Genomic DNA, 17247 nt, shown 5'->3' on the forward strand with positions numbered 1-17247 from the left:
ACATAAAATACATAATATATAAGAAACTGACAATATCCAAGCAATAAGTGAGAGATATCAGTCCCAACAGGGTCTACAATTTCAATTTCCTATATTTTGTGACCAATTTCTATTCAATTAAAGAAATTATTATGTAATAATTAGAGGAAAATTAAAGAATTTTGTAAGAATGTTAAGTTTTTCCAACAGTGACGTGCCGTCAGGGTAGGCAAGGTAGGCAGTGCCTACCCAAGGGTGAATTGATATTTTGATTATTTGTTTTAATTATAATATAGTTAAAAATTATTTATTTTTCCATTTCCAATAGCCTACAGTACCTATAAGTTTGAAAGTGTTCGCATTTTGTGCGTTTCATAGCCCAAATGACTTAAGAGTGCTATTTCCTGGAACGGCTGCCGTCTCACTCTGCTGTAAGGCAGGAGGAGGCCACGCCCCCTCCCAAAAGCACGTTGCTGCTCTGCCTCTGTTTCCATAGCGTGTTTTTATGTGTTTGCCCATGCGCAGTCAGTTCCTCAAGACGAAAACCATTTACGTAAAAAGGCAGCTCTCTATGTTGCCTTTGGACGTAACCGCGCTATGCTAAATGCTATACGTAAGTTCACAGTACATTAGTGAATTGATCCCATGTGACCGCTGCTACTACGTTCTCTCTCGCTCTAGCTAGTGGGCGGGATTACACTACAGACAGGATGACAGCGCTAGAGACGATAAAGTGACTTTTTTTTGAGGAAAAACGACAGCTTTTAAAAGATGGGAATCCAACACCTGAGTTACCAGAGCTTAAGCAAAGGTAAGGTCAGAACATGTTTCATACTTTCTACAGTGAATGGTAGAAAAGGAAGGACTGTTTTTGTGGATTCTCCTCACTGTGGCTGTTCTGAGTTGTTGTTGTTGTCATTTTCTTCATGTTTCTGTGTTTCCAACACAAACGATGGATGTGCTGCTGTGTGTCATGAGATACAGTATATTTTATTGGGAGAGTATGGAGGCTATATTAAATAATTGTTTATGTTTCTTTAATGGTGATTTAGGATGTTGATTTTGTTAGATGGTTAAATACTTGTTCATGTGGATCTTGTTGGGTTTTTTCTTTCTTATTATGAATTTTATATTTTGATGATGATGAATTCATGTTGGGTGTGGGATACATATGTATGTGTATATACGTATATATGCATATGTGTGTATCCATAAAATGAAGAGTCCGTCCTTAAGACTGCTCTACTGTAAAGTGCCTTGAGATACCATTGGTTATGATTTGGCGCTATACAAATAAAGATTGATTGATTGATTGATTGATAAGCTGTTGTAAATTGCTTTACACAAATAAATTGAATTAACACTTGCCAGCAGAAACATATGAAATTGTCATTGGTGGTCTTGATTTGCAACGTGCCTACCCAGCCCTAGTGGTCACGGCACGTCACTGATTAAACATGATTCCACTAGGAAAACTGTGAGCGCCTGAAAATACTGTTGAGTTTCATTTAAAAAATGATTCATGTTTTCTACGTCATTTTTACTGGCCATGAGTTTGACACGTAATCTACTACAGTGTGTATGATTGGCAGGAGGAGGGGGGAGGCCTTTCCTCACCTACGTATCCTGGCGTCCCACACGCTGTGGACATGATGCCGTTGTCCACCATCTTGGACAGTCCAAAGTCACTTATCATGATCTTTGAGTTTTCCTCTGGGCTGTAGTACAGGATGTTCTCTGGCTACACAGTGAACACACACACACACACACACACACACACACACACACACACACACACACACACACACACACACACACACACACACACACACACACACACACACACACACACACACACACACACACACACACACACACACACACACACACACACATCAATGCATCAAATGATCAAATGCACTGTACAGAAAACAACTATTCTAAACTGGATTTAATACAAAAAATTTACATTTCAGTTTAATAAACCTATATTTAAGATTGAAACATTCGCTTTCCTTTGAGTTACATATTTAGGGAACAATATTGAGTGAGACGCACACACACATTTCGTGCATGAATAATGTGTGTAAACATAAATACGTGCGCGCAAATATTAAAAAAAACTTTGAAATGTCCAAATAGAACAAAGATAATATTACGGTCACGACGTCAAAGACATAATGTGTCGAGAACAGATCTGTAATGTAAATAATGGACACATGAGGGATACAGAGCCAAGTTAGTGATTATTTTAAAATATCATTTTGACATTTAAGACCATGTGATGTCGTTTTGACAACGATTTTTGTCGTAGGACTTAAAACCCCAAATGCAACTGCGATTCTCAAATTCAATTCACAAAGTTGTACGATTTCATTCTTTCATGTTCGCAATTGTGTTTAATTGTGTTTGTGTCAGTAATGTATTTACTTATTTATTTGATTGGGACAGTGCATGTTAATGGACATACAGTACATGAATAAAAAATACATGAATATAAACACGCCAGACTGTAGCCAGTTGCTGATTATGTGTACTTATTTTAATAAAGTAGTGACATTGATGTGTTTCTGGCTCGATTAAATGGGGGAAAAATAATGGAAGAGACAAAAAACTGTGTTGAAATTATAAATTCAATGCAGACAATTCTTTGTATGAACATGTTACTTTTACTTTGAAGGCTCTTTGAGGAGATGTAAAACATGAATGTCTGCTTCATTCGTCATTTTGTGTTTTTTCGCATCATTTTGTGTATTGCTTTTTAATTTTGTCCATTTCTGTTGTAAATTTGTGCAATTTTTTTTTGTTTTTTGTGTACTTCAGTGGTAATTTTGTGCATTCTTTTGTCATTTTGTGCTTTTTTGTTGTCATATTGTGTATTTCTGTGGTTGTTTTGTATATTTTTGTCAATTTGTGTTTTTTTGTTGTCATTTCATGTATTAATCTGACAATTTGTGTATTTTAAAATATATGATAAATTCAATGCAGACAAGCATCAATATGAAGATGTTACTTTTACATTGAAGGTTCTGTGAGGAGATGAAAAATGCTTTAATTGAGGCGACGCTGAAGGAAAAAGAGAAGCTAACGTAGTGTTTTCAGTGTTTTTACTCGCGCTAAAATGTCCAGTTTTAATGAAGCAGAATAATCTAAGCATTATGACTGGAGTAGGTGATGGTCATATTCATATGGTCATACCTTGAGGTCCCGATGCACGACTCCGTTTTGGTGCAGATAGCTGACGGCCTGGAGGACCTGCTGAATCACCGAGCTGGCATCTTTCTCTGAGTACACGCCTCGGTCCAGGATCCGGTCAAAGAGCTCCCCGCCTGAAACTCTGATTTCAAAAACACCACCGTGTTACCCTCACTGGATTTAACAAGTCTGGCTTTAATTATTCTGCTGTAAAAAGAACAGAAGGATGGTAAACTCACAGCTCCATGACCAGATAGTAATGAGTGCGACTCTCATAGAAATCCTCCATCCCCACCACGTTGTCATGTTTGATTCTGTTTGATCAGGACAAACATTGAAGTGTGAATAGGTGTAAAAGGTGAATAATTGTGGACTCCAGTGAATCACCTTCTCAGCACCGTGATCTCATTCTCCAGATTAGGATCTTTTTTCTGCTGCTTCTTCTTCACACACTTCATGGCAAACGCCTTCCCCGTCATCTTCTCCTTCACCATGTACACCTCAGAGAAAGCCCCCCTGTTCAACACACACACACGCACAACTTTCATCACAGCGGCGCCGCAAAAGATCAGATCCAATACGAGCATTAAAAGTAAAAAACAAAGAGTTTGTATATTTTTCTTGTTTTTTTGTGCATTTTTGGATTCATTTTGTACAGGGTTTTTTTCTGTGTATTTTTGGACTCAAGTAATAATAGTCATAGTAATTTTTCTCTTCCTCTGTCCTTCCTAACTCAAAAACACACACACACACACACACACGCACACAAACACACACGAAGTACTGGGTCATTGTTTCTGTCTTTCTCTTGCATGTTGCAAATTAAAAATTAAAAAAATAAATGAATAAATAAATAACAAGAAAGGGTGAAGATATATAAGCATAAACTGTTGTTTCTCACTTTGGTGTTTTGGCTCATGATGAAACAAAAATACAAAAATATCCAAGCATTAAAAGTATTTATAGTTTGTTTTATGTGTTATTTTTGGGGTTTTTTTTATGGCTTTTTGTTTCTCTGAACTGCTTTGTAAGTATGAGTATAAGTGAAAATTGTGTCTCTTTGAAAAAGCCCGTAGTAAAATATTTATGGAATAGTTTTTTTTTTAAATAAAATGTAGATATGATGACGGGTAATTACAAAATGGAGGTAAACTAAACCAATGAAGTTGCATTATATATATATATATATATATATATATATATATATATGTCTAAAACAAAAATCCATTGTGAGATATTACTGTAAGTTGTTATGCAAAGAGTGTAAAAATATAAATATTTATAATAATACATAATAAAAATGTTATTACATCATTACTTTCTCATGAGCATTTGCATTGAAATAAGCTGCTAGCATGAATGCTATCATCATGGCGGCTGCTTAATATCTGCTGTGAATCTCTGAGGCTTAACCATTCCCAGGTCAGGAGCTTATTATTCTGCTCCGTGTTCCCTGCTATCTTCAGCGTTGTCTGGGAATAGTTGTTCCACCAGGTGGATTATAGGCTCTTTATCCCTGACGCAATGGAAACACAGTCTGAGGCTCACGACACACAGGTCGTGAACTGAGCATGTGCAGCAGCGGCCCCTCAGGAACAGAGCGAGGGGCGGCAAAGTGAAGGTCCCAGAGTGTCTCTGTCCTCTATTTCCACCGAGACGCTCAACCAACATTCTACACACATTGCTACACACGGCTTTATGAGCTCATAATTTACTCATGAAGTATTCATGACTTCTACAAGAAATCAAGTCCTAATCATGCACAAAATCTCAAAGCTTCCACAACAAGAAGCAACTAAAGGTATAGATTTAGGGCTGAGCGATATGAAACAATACTCACATGTTGATATTTTTTCTGAAGTATAATCTGATATTTTTTAAATCAATGAAGTCTTACCAGAAAAACAGTTCTGGGTTAAATTTGCTGATGAAAAATGCCACATATTTATTAACAAACAGCTGCACAATATTTGTCACTGTTGGCTTCTTCTCCTCTAGTCTAAGGGACAGCACGTGTGAGTGAGTTCTGTAGTGTGGCTTTTTTAGGGTTAGAACGCACTCATAAATCCATCTAACTGAGTTTTCCATGCTGTTCTGAGAAGTAGCAAAAGCAGCGACTCCTAAAACAAGTATTTTAATACAAAATAAGCTTTAAAATAAAAATGTATTTTTATAGGTGAAATTTTTTCTGTATCACCAAAATAGAAATCGCAATATATTGCCCAGGCCAAGTTATTTGCACCCTTTGTATTGGCATCTTAATACTGAGTCTGTGAAATTACATAAAAAGCTATATATATATATATATATATATATATATATATATATATATATATATATATATATATATATATATGTATATAGGCGTTATTGTAGTTTTCAAAAATGAAAGAAAAAACATGAAAATTACCAACTAATTCAGTTGTAAATACAGTATCTTAGCCCCTCCTAATACTCTACTTCAATGCACTCCACTAGGGCCGGGCGATATGGACCAAAACTTATATCTCAGTATTTTTTCTCAAAATGGCAATATTTATTACCAAACAGCTGCACAGTTTGTGCCACTCATGGCTTCTTCTCCAAGGGACAGCACGTGTGAGTGAGTGCTGTGGTGTGGCTTGTTTAGTGGTAGATACTGTATGGGTTCAGACACAATTAACAATCCATCTAACTGTGCTTTTTATGCTGTATTTTTATACAAAATAAGTTCTAAAATAAAAACACATTTTCATAGGTGAAATTTAAAATGTCTGTACAGCCAAAATAGAAATCTCGATATATCTTCCGTTCGATCTCGATATATTGCCCAGGCTGAGTTATATGCACTCTTCGTTATGTCATCTTAATACTGAATCTGTGTGATCGACAGTACAATTATATAAAATGAGCTATAAAAATATATATATCAATTATAATTTTCTATATCGACAAAAACAGAGAACTTCACTCACACAGTCCTCAGTCCCATTAGGATTAATGGTGCTCAGATTTATTCTAAACAGGAAAACAAGAGGCTGAACCGGATGCTTGGGAATAGTTAATCAAAAAGAAAAATAAGTTTTTTTTTTGTGTGTCTAATATTTGATCATTATATATATTTTCTGGGAGGATTGCAACATTTCAGATGCTTTTTCAAGCACACACTGCAGCAAAGGACTGATATGCATCCATCCCTCTCCATCCAACCATGGCTGATGCATTCAGGACAAAACTTGTTTGTTCAAACACCAACAACGACGACGACAACAACAACAACATCAGGCTGATGTGAGTGCAGCGGCAGCACTGGTGCAGCACGCCTCTGTTTACTGCAGCCTCTTGTCCATTTTTACTGCTGCAACCAGCAGGAGAAAACTGGGAAGTGTGTAGAGCACAGAATTATTACTATTGGTATTTTATTTCCTTCAGCACATCAAAATAAATCAACCTGTTGTAGTCACGCAACAGTCTGCAGAAGAAAGATGTATGAGGAGAATCATCGGTGTGTGCTTGTTTTTTTTTTTTGTTTATTTTAACTTGAAAAATATCTTTATGTATTAATCATTAATTTGAATAGAAGGGGATTCCTGTGTGATGGGATTTTGCTGTTTTGTAGTATTTCTAACATCTTATCCTCACTTTGTAAAATTATTTTAATTAACAGATTATTTACAGATGCAGTTTTTTAAAACACAGAAACCTAAAAATAAATTCATAAAAAAAACCTTTCCTGTATGAAGTCTGCATATTCTCCCTCATTTTGTACTTTTATACACAGAAACCAATGTTTTTAGAGTAAATGAAGCATTTCTGTTGTTAGGAATAAATGCATTTTAGCTGAATAATACAATTTAATTTGTGTAAAAACTGTCTTTGGAGTCATTTAAATCAACTTTTAGCCTCAAACACATGTAACATCCCTTTATAGGCCTATAAAGTCTATGCAGTCTATGCTATAAAGTCTATAGCATAGACTGCCTATAGCCAAAAACACCAGTGCATCTATTAATCATACCACATAATAATTCCAGCAAGTTAAATGCGTCTACTTTTTTAAAATAATATGTTAAGGTTTCATTTATCCAGACAACTTTTATAAGAAAAGTTACTTTGAAATTTAAGCATATTATTGCATTGGTAACTTACATGATCTCTGTCCCATTTACGGTCATCATGAGTTTCTGTAGGTGCTCGTGTGTGTGTCCCTTTAAATATTGTCAGCGCAAGGAATTGTGGGTCAGCATTATGTGGTCTCCTTTGGTAAAGGATGAATACATGTTTCCTAAGCTAAAGGAGGTGAAAAACAAAAAAAGAAGCATTGAGCCTCTTTTCCTGAGGTTAAAGAGAACTCAAGCACTTTTTTATCATGGCCACCACTTAAAGCTGTGGTTTGTAGAATGGTGAGGCGCTCCAGGTTCCCTCCCTCCCTCCCCTCCTGAACGAAACTCACACTGTGGACCTCTTTTCGACTGTTTTCCCCATAGAGACTAGTAACACGTGTAGGGACTTTATCTTGTGCTATTGGAGAGTTTTCTGACATTTTAGAGACATAAAAGCAAGTATCAGTTGCGAGTGTGAGGACAGTAAGAGAGTCAGAGTCACAGCTGCTGCTCAAACACAAGCAGCTGATCTCAGCGGATCAGAGCAGACACACTCCGCCCTAAGGATGAACGATTAACCTTAATCGCATCGGTATCAAAGTTTTCACTCGTGCGATAACCTAACCTCAGACGCTGAGGTTTTTTCTTCCGTCTTCATCATTTGATTGATATATATGTTCACCAATCAGAAATGCAGAGAACCGCCTTCCAGGGCTGCCGGCCAATCAGAGATGGTTACAGGACACGAGCTTGTACGCGCTGCAGCGAATCAGTCACCCCTCAGTTGAGTGCGCGAACAACAACTACAACTATGAAATTCTCGTTAACGAAATCATGGAATCGACCAATGAAAACGCTCCTTGAAAACATGAGCAGCTTTAATCAGTTTCACCTGCTCAGAGTTTGAACAACATCTCATCAGAGCCACAGAAGATCTGTGGGAAAAGTTGTTCTGTTGTTGGACGAGACCATCAGTGCCAGGGTTGTAGAGTCTGAAACATTGATAACTTCTGATACTTTGTCCATTTATTTATGTTTAATCATTACAGTCTGGAATGATGTCATCAGGATCATTAAAATTATGTTAATTGAATTTAAGTTGATCAAAACTTAATCAATAAACCTGCTCAGATTCAGTAAACCATTGATCCCTGAGGGGAAATTGGGTGACATTAATGCTGCTCTAATATATGACATGAATAATTAAAAAGGAGCAAAACAATCCATGTCAGCACAACTTATGTCTACCTTTTAATTGTATCCTACTCATTATATTAAATTACATTTTTATTTTTGACATACTTTTTTGTTTAATTATAGTTTTATTTTTATTAGTATATATTTTGTTTCCTCACAGTACAAGTTATATTTTCCCTTTAAATGCATCTTACCTTATTTTTGACATACATTTGTTTAATTGTGGGTTTTTTATTTATTAGTATTTATTTTGTTTCCTCACGAGTTAAAAACAAATTTTCTGAAAAAATGTATTAATATTTCTAAAAAAAAAATATTTAAAAAAAATGTATGTAAAAAAACACAGAATTTGGAAAGAAATAAAAACAGAATTTGGAAAAAAAACAAAAAAAAAAACGCACATGCTTTTAAATGTATGAACTATTTTTAAAAATTGTAAATCAAATCGCAATATCTGTCAGAAAAGTCTGCACATGCTGTCAAAGGTCAACACTACAAGAAGTGCAATTATTTTGAGACAGCAATGCATGTTTTGCTATTGCAATGAAAGAAGTTAATTTATTTTATTGCATAATTGTGACCATCACCAGAAGGGTAAGACACATTTTATTATAGGGAGGATATAAAAAGGGAGAGCAGTGTTGCACCTAGCTGAGGGGGTAATTACTTTTTTTGTCAAAATCGTGCAGCCCTACTCCATCCACACTGCAGATAAATTGGATCTGTACCTTCCACCTTAGAGCTATTTATTCCATCTGTTCTTTGTCTCTGACTCGGGGTGGATCGCTCGCATTTCCTTTTTCCTCTTGCTTTACTGTGTAACCGCTGTGCCAAAAGCTGCATTAGAGATTTCAGATGGAATAAAATGCAATGGGACTGTCCCTAGTTTCAGCTCAGGAACATGCATCGAGTTTTGACGAGCAGCCAATAGTAATGCTTAAAACGGCTCATGGGATTGCCCTGTTGGTAGAAAGATCTTTGATTGGCTGAAGCGTCACACTTGTATTCTGTATTTCTAAAGCTCATTTACAGCCAGGAGAAGAAGCAGAGATTCACTGTCCACTCAGAACACTTTGGATTACAATATAATATACAATATAATACGATGATTATGGATTTTTGACCAGATAAAACAAAAACAAAAAAACTTACAAACCGCAGCTTTAAACACTTCAGGGGGTTAAGGAGATAGGAGGGACTATGCGGACGCAGCCTGACAGTTGGCAGTTGCAACATGTCAGGAGATTAAAGTAAATTTGCTGAAAAAATTAGTCTGAATAAATGAAACCTTAATAAATTATTCATCATACCAATCAATTTGGTTGTTTAATTGCAAACATTTATTCTGTCATTAAATGTCTATTTCCATTATCAACAAGCCTAAATAATTGATACAACACTCTAAAGTATAACCAATAAATTCAGATAAAATGACAGAAAAGCAGTTATAAGAACTAAATATGTTACATTTGTTGAATTCAAATGTTAAATGTTAAATTTCTCATGGATTCTTGTTCACGTCAATGTGCTTTAATTTTGGTACTTCCAGTATATTAGCTAAATATTTGGTTTCACCCGTGACATTTAGATGTCACATTTAAATTCAGATTTAATATTTAGGTTTAGGATTTAACATTTAGATTTACATTTAACATTTAGGTTTAACATTTAGATTTAACATGTATATGTTACATTTAGATTTAACATGTATATGTTACATTTAGATTTAAATTTAACATTTAGCTTTAACATTTAGGTTTAACATTAAACATTTAGATTTAGATTTAGATTTAAGATTTAAGATTTAGATGTAATATTTAGATTTAGATTCAACATTTAGATTTAGCATTTAGATTTAGATTTAACATTTAGATTTAGATTTAACATTGAGCATTTAGAGTTAGATTTAACATTTTGATCAAACATTGTGACAAAAATCACAAATTTCACAAATATTGTTGTAAATCTTGTCAAAAGTATCATAAATAAATTCACATACGTGTTTTAAACGTGGTTTGTTGCTAAATGTTGCTATTTATTTTAGCATGCGTAACTTTACAATCAGTGCCTCATAGATATGATCTTTTGCTTAAAATTGAATTTCACTACAGCTACATGTTAAGTCTCCCAAAATGTAAAAAAAAAAAGGAACCTAAACATTTCCTGTAACATTTACTGTGGTGCTACTTACGATCCCAGCTCCTCCATGAAGTCAAAGATCTCCTGAATGTTTTCAGTGTTTTTCTTCCACACATAGTCAGATTCTTGACGGCCCATGTCTGCAGGCGCGTCCGTGGGGATTCCTTTCTTGTCAAAGAAGAAGAAAGGATCATGTGACTTTGTACTTCATATTTTATTTTCATCAAAGCCAAGACTCTGGTCTGGTCTCAATGATCCAGACCAGCAACAGCTTCATGCACATAAACAGAAACTATTGGGGTTATGAAGTGATGAGAAAGTAGGCGTGTCTGTCAGGAGTCTTTGCCTGCTGTGACATCATAATGGAGGGTGTAAGAAGATGAAAAACTGAAAATGGAACCTGACCTGTTTTTTCCTCTCTTTCTCTCTCTTTATTTAAAATTGAGCCCCATCTTGATGCCAATATGCCTCAAATTAATGTTTTTGGACAATATCACGCATTTACACACTATTTTTCCCTGAAAAACGGGTGATTGAATGCCTAGGAAGTGTAACAAACGGACAAATGTGTCCAAATCCGACCATAATCGCATTCAAAATCTCATGCTACATGTTAAGGATTCACTCGTGATCATATTATCCTGTGATGATTTCATGTGTTCAGGTTATCATGACTGCAATCAAATTAAGGATGTAAAAAAGATTCAGCGATATATCGCAATATTTCACTGCGCGATTAGCGCATCGGTCCAAAAAATGTCCAAATCATTTTTTTTTTTTTTTTAAATCATGGTTTTTCACAAAGAAAAAAAAAAACATTTAATTGCGCTAACATATACATATTTTTATATTAGTACTTGAATTACAGTTAGTTAACATTTACTTGTTTGCAAGTTTAAAAAAAAAGAAATAAATTGCAATTCATACCATTTTGTATTTGTAAAGGTGAAATTTGTAATCGTTGACATTGTGATATATTGCGATATATATTATATAATAATAATAATATTATATTATATCGTATAGTGACATGCAAATCGTGAATCGTATTGTATGGTATTGTCAGATTCACAGCAATGCACACCCCCAGTTCAAATATGAAAAGGCTCTGGTACAAAGGCAGGTTTAGTTGTTGGTGTATTAGCTGAAATGGTGGTTAGTTTACCTGGTGACACGTCACAGCTGAAGCACCTATAATATGTGCGGAATTTCGTGCAAAACGTGAGGATGATTGACTGGTTCGAGGTAATTCCAGGTTTCATAAATAATGTTTTGGGACCATATCACACATTTCAATGTTTTTTCCTGTTAAATAAGTGGCTGAGGGTCAGCAGTAGCAGTGTGGCTAACGTCAATCTCACGTAATTTCAGCGTAAAATCTCAATTTTATAACTCCTCTGTAGCATATAAAGGTAAAATTAATAACAACAGTTGAATCTTTTAACCTTGTTTAGCATATTTAGTGCGAATTGGGGATGATTAATATCCAGTAAAGTCATCTAAGATGATGAAAAGACAATGAAACGGGAAAAGTGTAGAGAAACCCTGAAAAGGAATTTAGTAAACTTTGAAACAGAAAATAATCTGAGTCCCGAGTCGAGGAAGATCATTGAAAAAATAACATTTTATCATAAAAAGTTTAGGGTAAAAGGAAACAATCAGCCACTAACATGTAACACGAGATTTATTCACTCAAGCAAATGACACACGTTGATGAGCGTCACAGCATCCTAAATAAAAGACTGGACCAATGAAACGGAAGCCAAAGGATTAATGAACAGGTTTCCCTGCCTGTCCTCTTTTCTCTTATATAATGGATTAGTAACTCCTGATCTGAAGACATGACCTTGGCTGTGGGTGTTAACGAACCGCCGTGAGAGGAAGGAACCGCCGCTAACTTCAGAAAAGTAAATTCATATCTGCTTGTGAGAGGTAAACAAACAAGGAAAATAGAAACAGTTGCACAAGCAAATTATAAAATATTAATATTTATGCTTCACTTTGGGTCCCTGCAGTAAAATGTCATGAATGTTTGCATTTACCAGCACTGTTAAAAAAAAACAGGTCAAAATTGGTCCAAATTTAGCCCAATTATAGTTATTGAAATTCGGTTATTATTGCACCGTCCAACTTTAATCCTTATTTAGTCGTTGAAATTGGGAGTTTTTTTACTGTCAAAATTGAGCTCCAATATAGTAGTGGAAATTTGGTTATTATTGGATCGTCAAACTTGGTCCAATTTTAGCCCATTTATAGTTGTTGAAATGGGGTTGTTATTAAACTGTCCAACATAGTTCAATTTCAGCCCAAATCATAGAAATTGAGTTACTCTTGGGCCGTCCAACTAGGTCCAAATTTTTCCCCAATATAGCCATTGAAATTCCAATATTGAACCGTCCAACATTGTCCGATTTTAGACCTTATTTAGTCGTTGAAATTGTGGTTTTTTTTACTGTCAAAGTTGGTCCAAATTTAGCCCCAATGTAGTCCTTGAATTTAGTTTTCATTGGATGGTCAACATCCAACTTAGTCCAATTTGAGCCCAGTTATAGTTGTTGAAATGGGGTTGTTATTAAACCATGCAACGTATTCAATTTGAGTCCAAATATATCATATAAATTATGTTGTTATTGGACTGTCCAACCATGGTCCAAATTTAGCACATTTGGTCAAGGTTTGGCCAAAAAACAGTCATTGGAAATAGGACTTCTTATTTGGTGGTAAGTAGCTCAACCATTTTAACCCTTTTATTTTGATTCATTTGGATCAAAATTAGCCAAAAAATGAAGGAGAAAAGGTATCGTAACAACATGAAACATAATCCAGCCCACAAACATAAACCAAAAATGGTACAGGTTGAATCTGATCCTCTGCAGCAGAAACTGATCATCACACATTCACATCAAGTTCACAGCAGCTGAGCAACAGTAGATGCTGCAACCATGCAGTCAATGAGCAGCATTTTTACACAAATGAGCAGAAATATCAACACAGATGAGGAAAATGAAAAAGAATAAATGAAGTTACCTGTTCAATGTTCACAGACACGCAGCACACGGTCCAGGATCACAATCACTATCTGCTGCCAAAGACGCTCTGAGGTCTGCGCTGCTGACGTCACAGGGAGGGGGGGCGGGGCTAACTCTGACTGCAGCTGTTGCTGCGCCATCCGTCCCTCAGCTGTAAAACTATTATTTTGAAAGGCTGTCATCTGTGCAGGAACTTCCTGGAGGGGAGAAATGGGTCAGCTTCTTCTATGACAGGGGTTTTCAACCTTGGGGTCGGGACCCCATGTGGGGTCGCCTGGAATTAAATGGGGGTCGCCTGAAATGACTAGAAATTGGTGGCGTATTATGGTCACATTAAAATAAAATAAAAATTTGGGCACTACAAGATTAAAGTCGTAATATTTCGAGAATAAAGTTGCAATTTAAAAAAAAAAATAAAGTTGTATCTTAATAAAATTGTAATATTTTGAGATTAAAGTCGTATTATTTCGAGATAAAGTTGTAATGTTATGAGAATAAAGTAGTAATATTTCAGGATTGAAGTCATAATGCTTTGAAATTAAAGTCGTAACATTTCAAGAATAAAGTCATAATTTTATAAAAATAAAACTGAAATTCAAACTGGGTCTTGTCTGTGTTGCGGTCACTTGTGCGTAATGGAGAATGTTGAGCATTTAAGGGCTATTGGTATTTATTGTGTTCAATTCAACAGGGAATTCTGACCACTATACAAGTTTTTTTTTAGATACAGCTATATTCTAAAAAAATTACGACTTTAATCTAATAAAATTGACCTTATTCTCAATAAATTATGACATTATTCTCGAAATTTTACAACTTTAATTTTATAGTGCTCAGATTTCTGTTTATAGAAAGTTTTTGAAAGTTGCACCCATAATCTGATAATCTGAAAGTAGCAGCCCCAGGAATAAGGTAAGACTGCTGCTACGTTATTACAAACAAACCAACCATGCAAATTACAATCATTTGTAATAATCTAAATTCTGCGAAACGTTCTTTATGGCAACAATAATAATAATAAAAAAGTCAAACCGAGCCTGTAGAAGTGATGCCTGAATAAATGGAGGTCATCAGCGTTAGACCACTGTGTTCTATACCGTGAGCAGCATTGTACACAGTGATCTACAGTGGGTACCTTTAACAGGCTTATGCATTAATCTGAGTCAGGGGGCTTACGCTATACTGTACCTGCCGTACACACACAAGCTTTCATTTGCACACAGAGGTCCTTGACCTGGAACTTTTTCTGCACGTGAAATGATGAGTTGCTGATGGCTAGAGGTGAAAGTAATGGATTACATGTACTCATGTTACTGTAAATGAGTTGCTTTTATGGGTACTTGCACTTTTTGGAGTATATTTTTATATACTGTGATTTTACTTGGACTTAAGTAGGTTTTAAAATAAAAAATGTAGTTTGTTTACGTTTTTACACCCAACAGTTACTGAGTAAATGATCATTTTGTGATGATTTTTTATTGATTTGATTTCAGGCACATTGAACATAATCCATATGTTCTTAGTCGTGCCATTTCTGATCAACGCCACTTACTTTGGTTCAGGTTGTGTTTTCTATAACAGTGTATGTTGTTTCCCACATGGAACTGTTTTAGAGTTAATACATGTACAGTAGCTATACTGTAGAGCCTTATCATTTTTATTAGTTTTGAATTAAATTCAAAGATTTGGTCTTTTTAAGTTTAAACATGAGATATTTACTCTATGCAAGGCAACCATGTCAAGATTTATTACCAACAATAAATGTGTGGGGATGAAAGTAACTAGTAACTTTTACTTTGAGTACTATATAAGTGAGCTACTTTTTACTTGAGTTTTCTATGTATGACTTACTTGTACTTGTACTTAAGTAGAATTTCAATCCAGTAACATTACTTCTACTTGAGTAGAATATGTCAATACTCTTCACACCTCGGCTGATTGCATCACAGCTGTTGTAACGTTTCCAAAATGTTAGAAAAAAAAACATTTTACATTTTAGAAATGACATTTTTACCTGTTTAATTTTAATGCTTTAATCTGCCTGAGTTTAGGGCGATACATTGCGCATGCACAGTTGGATTATCATGTCGTTGTCATAGTAACCGGTTCAAAGAGGGCCTTGATGGTCCTCATTCATTTCACGGGAAGTACTTTATCAGAGGTTGAATGACTTCCTGTCTGCTTCAATCAGTACAAGATGAGACATTAAGTGAGCGGAAACATTAACGTTGATAATGAGTCAACTCTGAAGATGATGTTAAATCGAACAAGTCCAATAACAGAGGCAGTGATTGGTCTATTAAATGGAGCTACAGTTATAGGTTGTGGCAAACGCTGTGAGACAAATAATTGAATGAAACCTCTTTGTACCATCACACACTAACTCATGCATACAAGGCAAAGCAAGGCAGATTTATTTGTATAGCGCATTTCATACACAAGGCAACTCAATGTGCTTTACATGATCAAAAAGTGCAACAGAAAACATTTAACAGCTTAAAAATCAATAAAAACATTTAAAATCATCAGTAAAAACAATTAAAATCATCAACAAACACATTACATCATCAACAACATGACCAAAAATCTCTCTCTTAATCATACGCAGTAGAGAGTGCTTTTAACTTTGATTTAAAAATGTTCACATGTGATGCTGACTTCAGCTCTGCTGCAGTTTGTTCCACTTCTTTGCAGCATAACAACTAAAAACAGCATCACCGTGTTTACTGTGAGCTCTGGGCTCCACTATCTGACCTGTGTCCATAGATCTGAGAGACCTGCTGGGTTCATACCTGACTAACATCTCACTGATGTATTCTGGACCAAACCCATTCACACATTTATACACCAGCAGCAGAACTTTACAGTCTCCTCTGAGGCTGACTGGGAGCCAGTGTAAAGACTTTAAAACTTAACTAATGTTTTCTGGTTCTGGTTCAGACCTGAGCTGCAGCGTTCTGAACCAGCTGTAGATGTTTGATGAAGACCATTACAATAGTCCAGTCTGCTGGAGATAAAAGCATGGACCAGTTTCTCCTGATCTTTCTGAGTCATTAAACCTTTCACTCTGGAGATGTTCTTTAGGTGGTGGAAGATGTTTTTGTGATAGATTTGATCTGACTGATGAATGTAAGATCTGAGTCAATCAGAACACCAAGGTTTTTGACTTTAGCGTTTAAAGATCAAGAGTCAACATACTTGCTGACAGCAGTCCTCTTTTCCTTTTTACCAAAGACAATCACCTCCATCTTTTCATGATTTTGGTGAAGGAAGTTTTCACTCATCCAGCAGTTTACATTTTCCAAGCAGTCACACAACACCTCAATAAGACCATAGTCATCTCGATTCAATGATGGATATAGTTGTGTGTCATCTGCGTAGCTCTGATAATCAACCTTACAGTTCTGTAACATTTGTCCTAAAAGAAGTATATAAAGGCTAAACAGAAGTGGTCCAAGAACAGGACAAGAGTTAAAAAAAACAAAATAAAAAATAACGATAAAAAACTCTTCTTCTTCTACTTCTCTGATAAAAAACATGATTTTTACCCAGACAGGGGTTCTCAACCTTGGGGTTGCAAGACACTGTGAGGGGGTCGTCAGAAACTAAGAATTTTCTTTTAACAA

General features: G+C 35.5%; 2 protein-coding genes across 2 annotated transcripts in view; both read right to left on the reverse strand.

Moving 5' to 3' along the window:
- The window catches only part of camk1gb (calcium/calmodulin-dependent protein kinase IGb), a 20664-nt gene extending 17245 nt beyond the window's left edge, over window positions 1–3419 (reverse strand). The window contains exons 1-2 of the mRNA XM_028453698.1: window positions 3410–3419; window positions 3196–3197 (exon numbers count right to left, since the gene is read on the reverse strand). The gene's annotated coding sequence lies outside the window, so the exon portion shown is untranslated. The remainder of the gene's footprint in view (window positions 1–3195; window positions 3198–3409) is intronic.
- LOC114466548 (calcium/calmodulin-dependent protein kinase type 1G-like) lies at window positions 1550–13714 on the reverse strand. The gene is made up of 6 exons (XM_028452066.1): window positions 13620–13714; window positions 10645–10760; window positions 3562–3690; window positions 3414–3488; window positions 3178–3316; window positions 1550–1720 (listed from the first exon to the last, which is right to left on the reverse strand). The coding sequence occupies exons 2-6, from the start codon at window positions 10728–10730 to the stop codon at window positions 1550–1552; spliced, it is 600 nt and encodes a 199-aa protein (XP_028307867.1). The 5' UTR covers window positions 10731–10760; window positions 13620–13714.
- Between the last annotated feature and the right edge of the window lie 3533 nt (window positions 13715–17247).

The sequence above is a fragment of the Gouania willdenowi genome, chromosome 7 (assembly GCF_900634775.1).
Source record: "Gouania willdenowi chromosome 7, fGouWil2.1, whole genome shotgun sequence".
Classification (NCBI taxonomy): Eukaryota; Metazoa; Chordata; class Actinopteri; order Blenniiformes; family Gobiesocidae; genus Gouania; species Gouania willdenowi.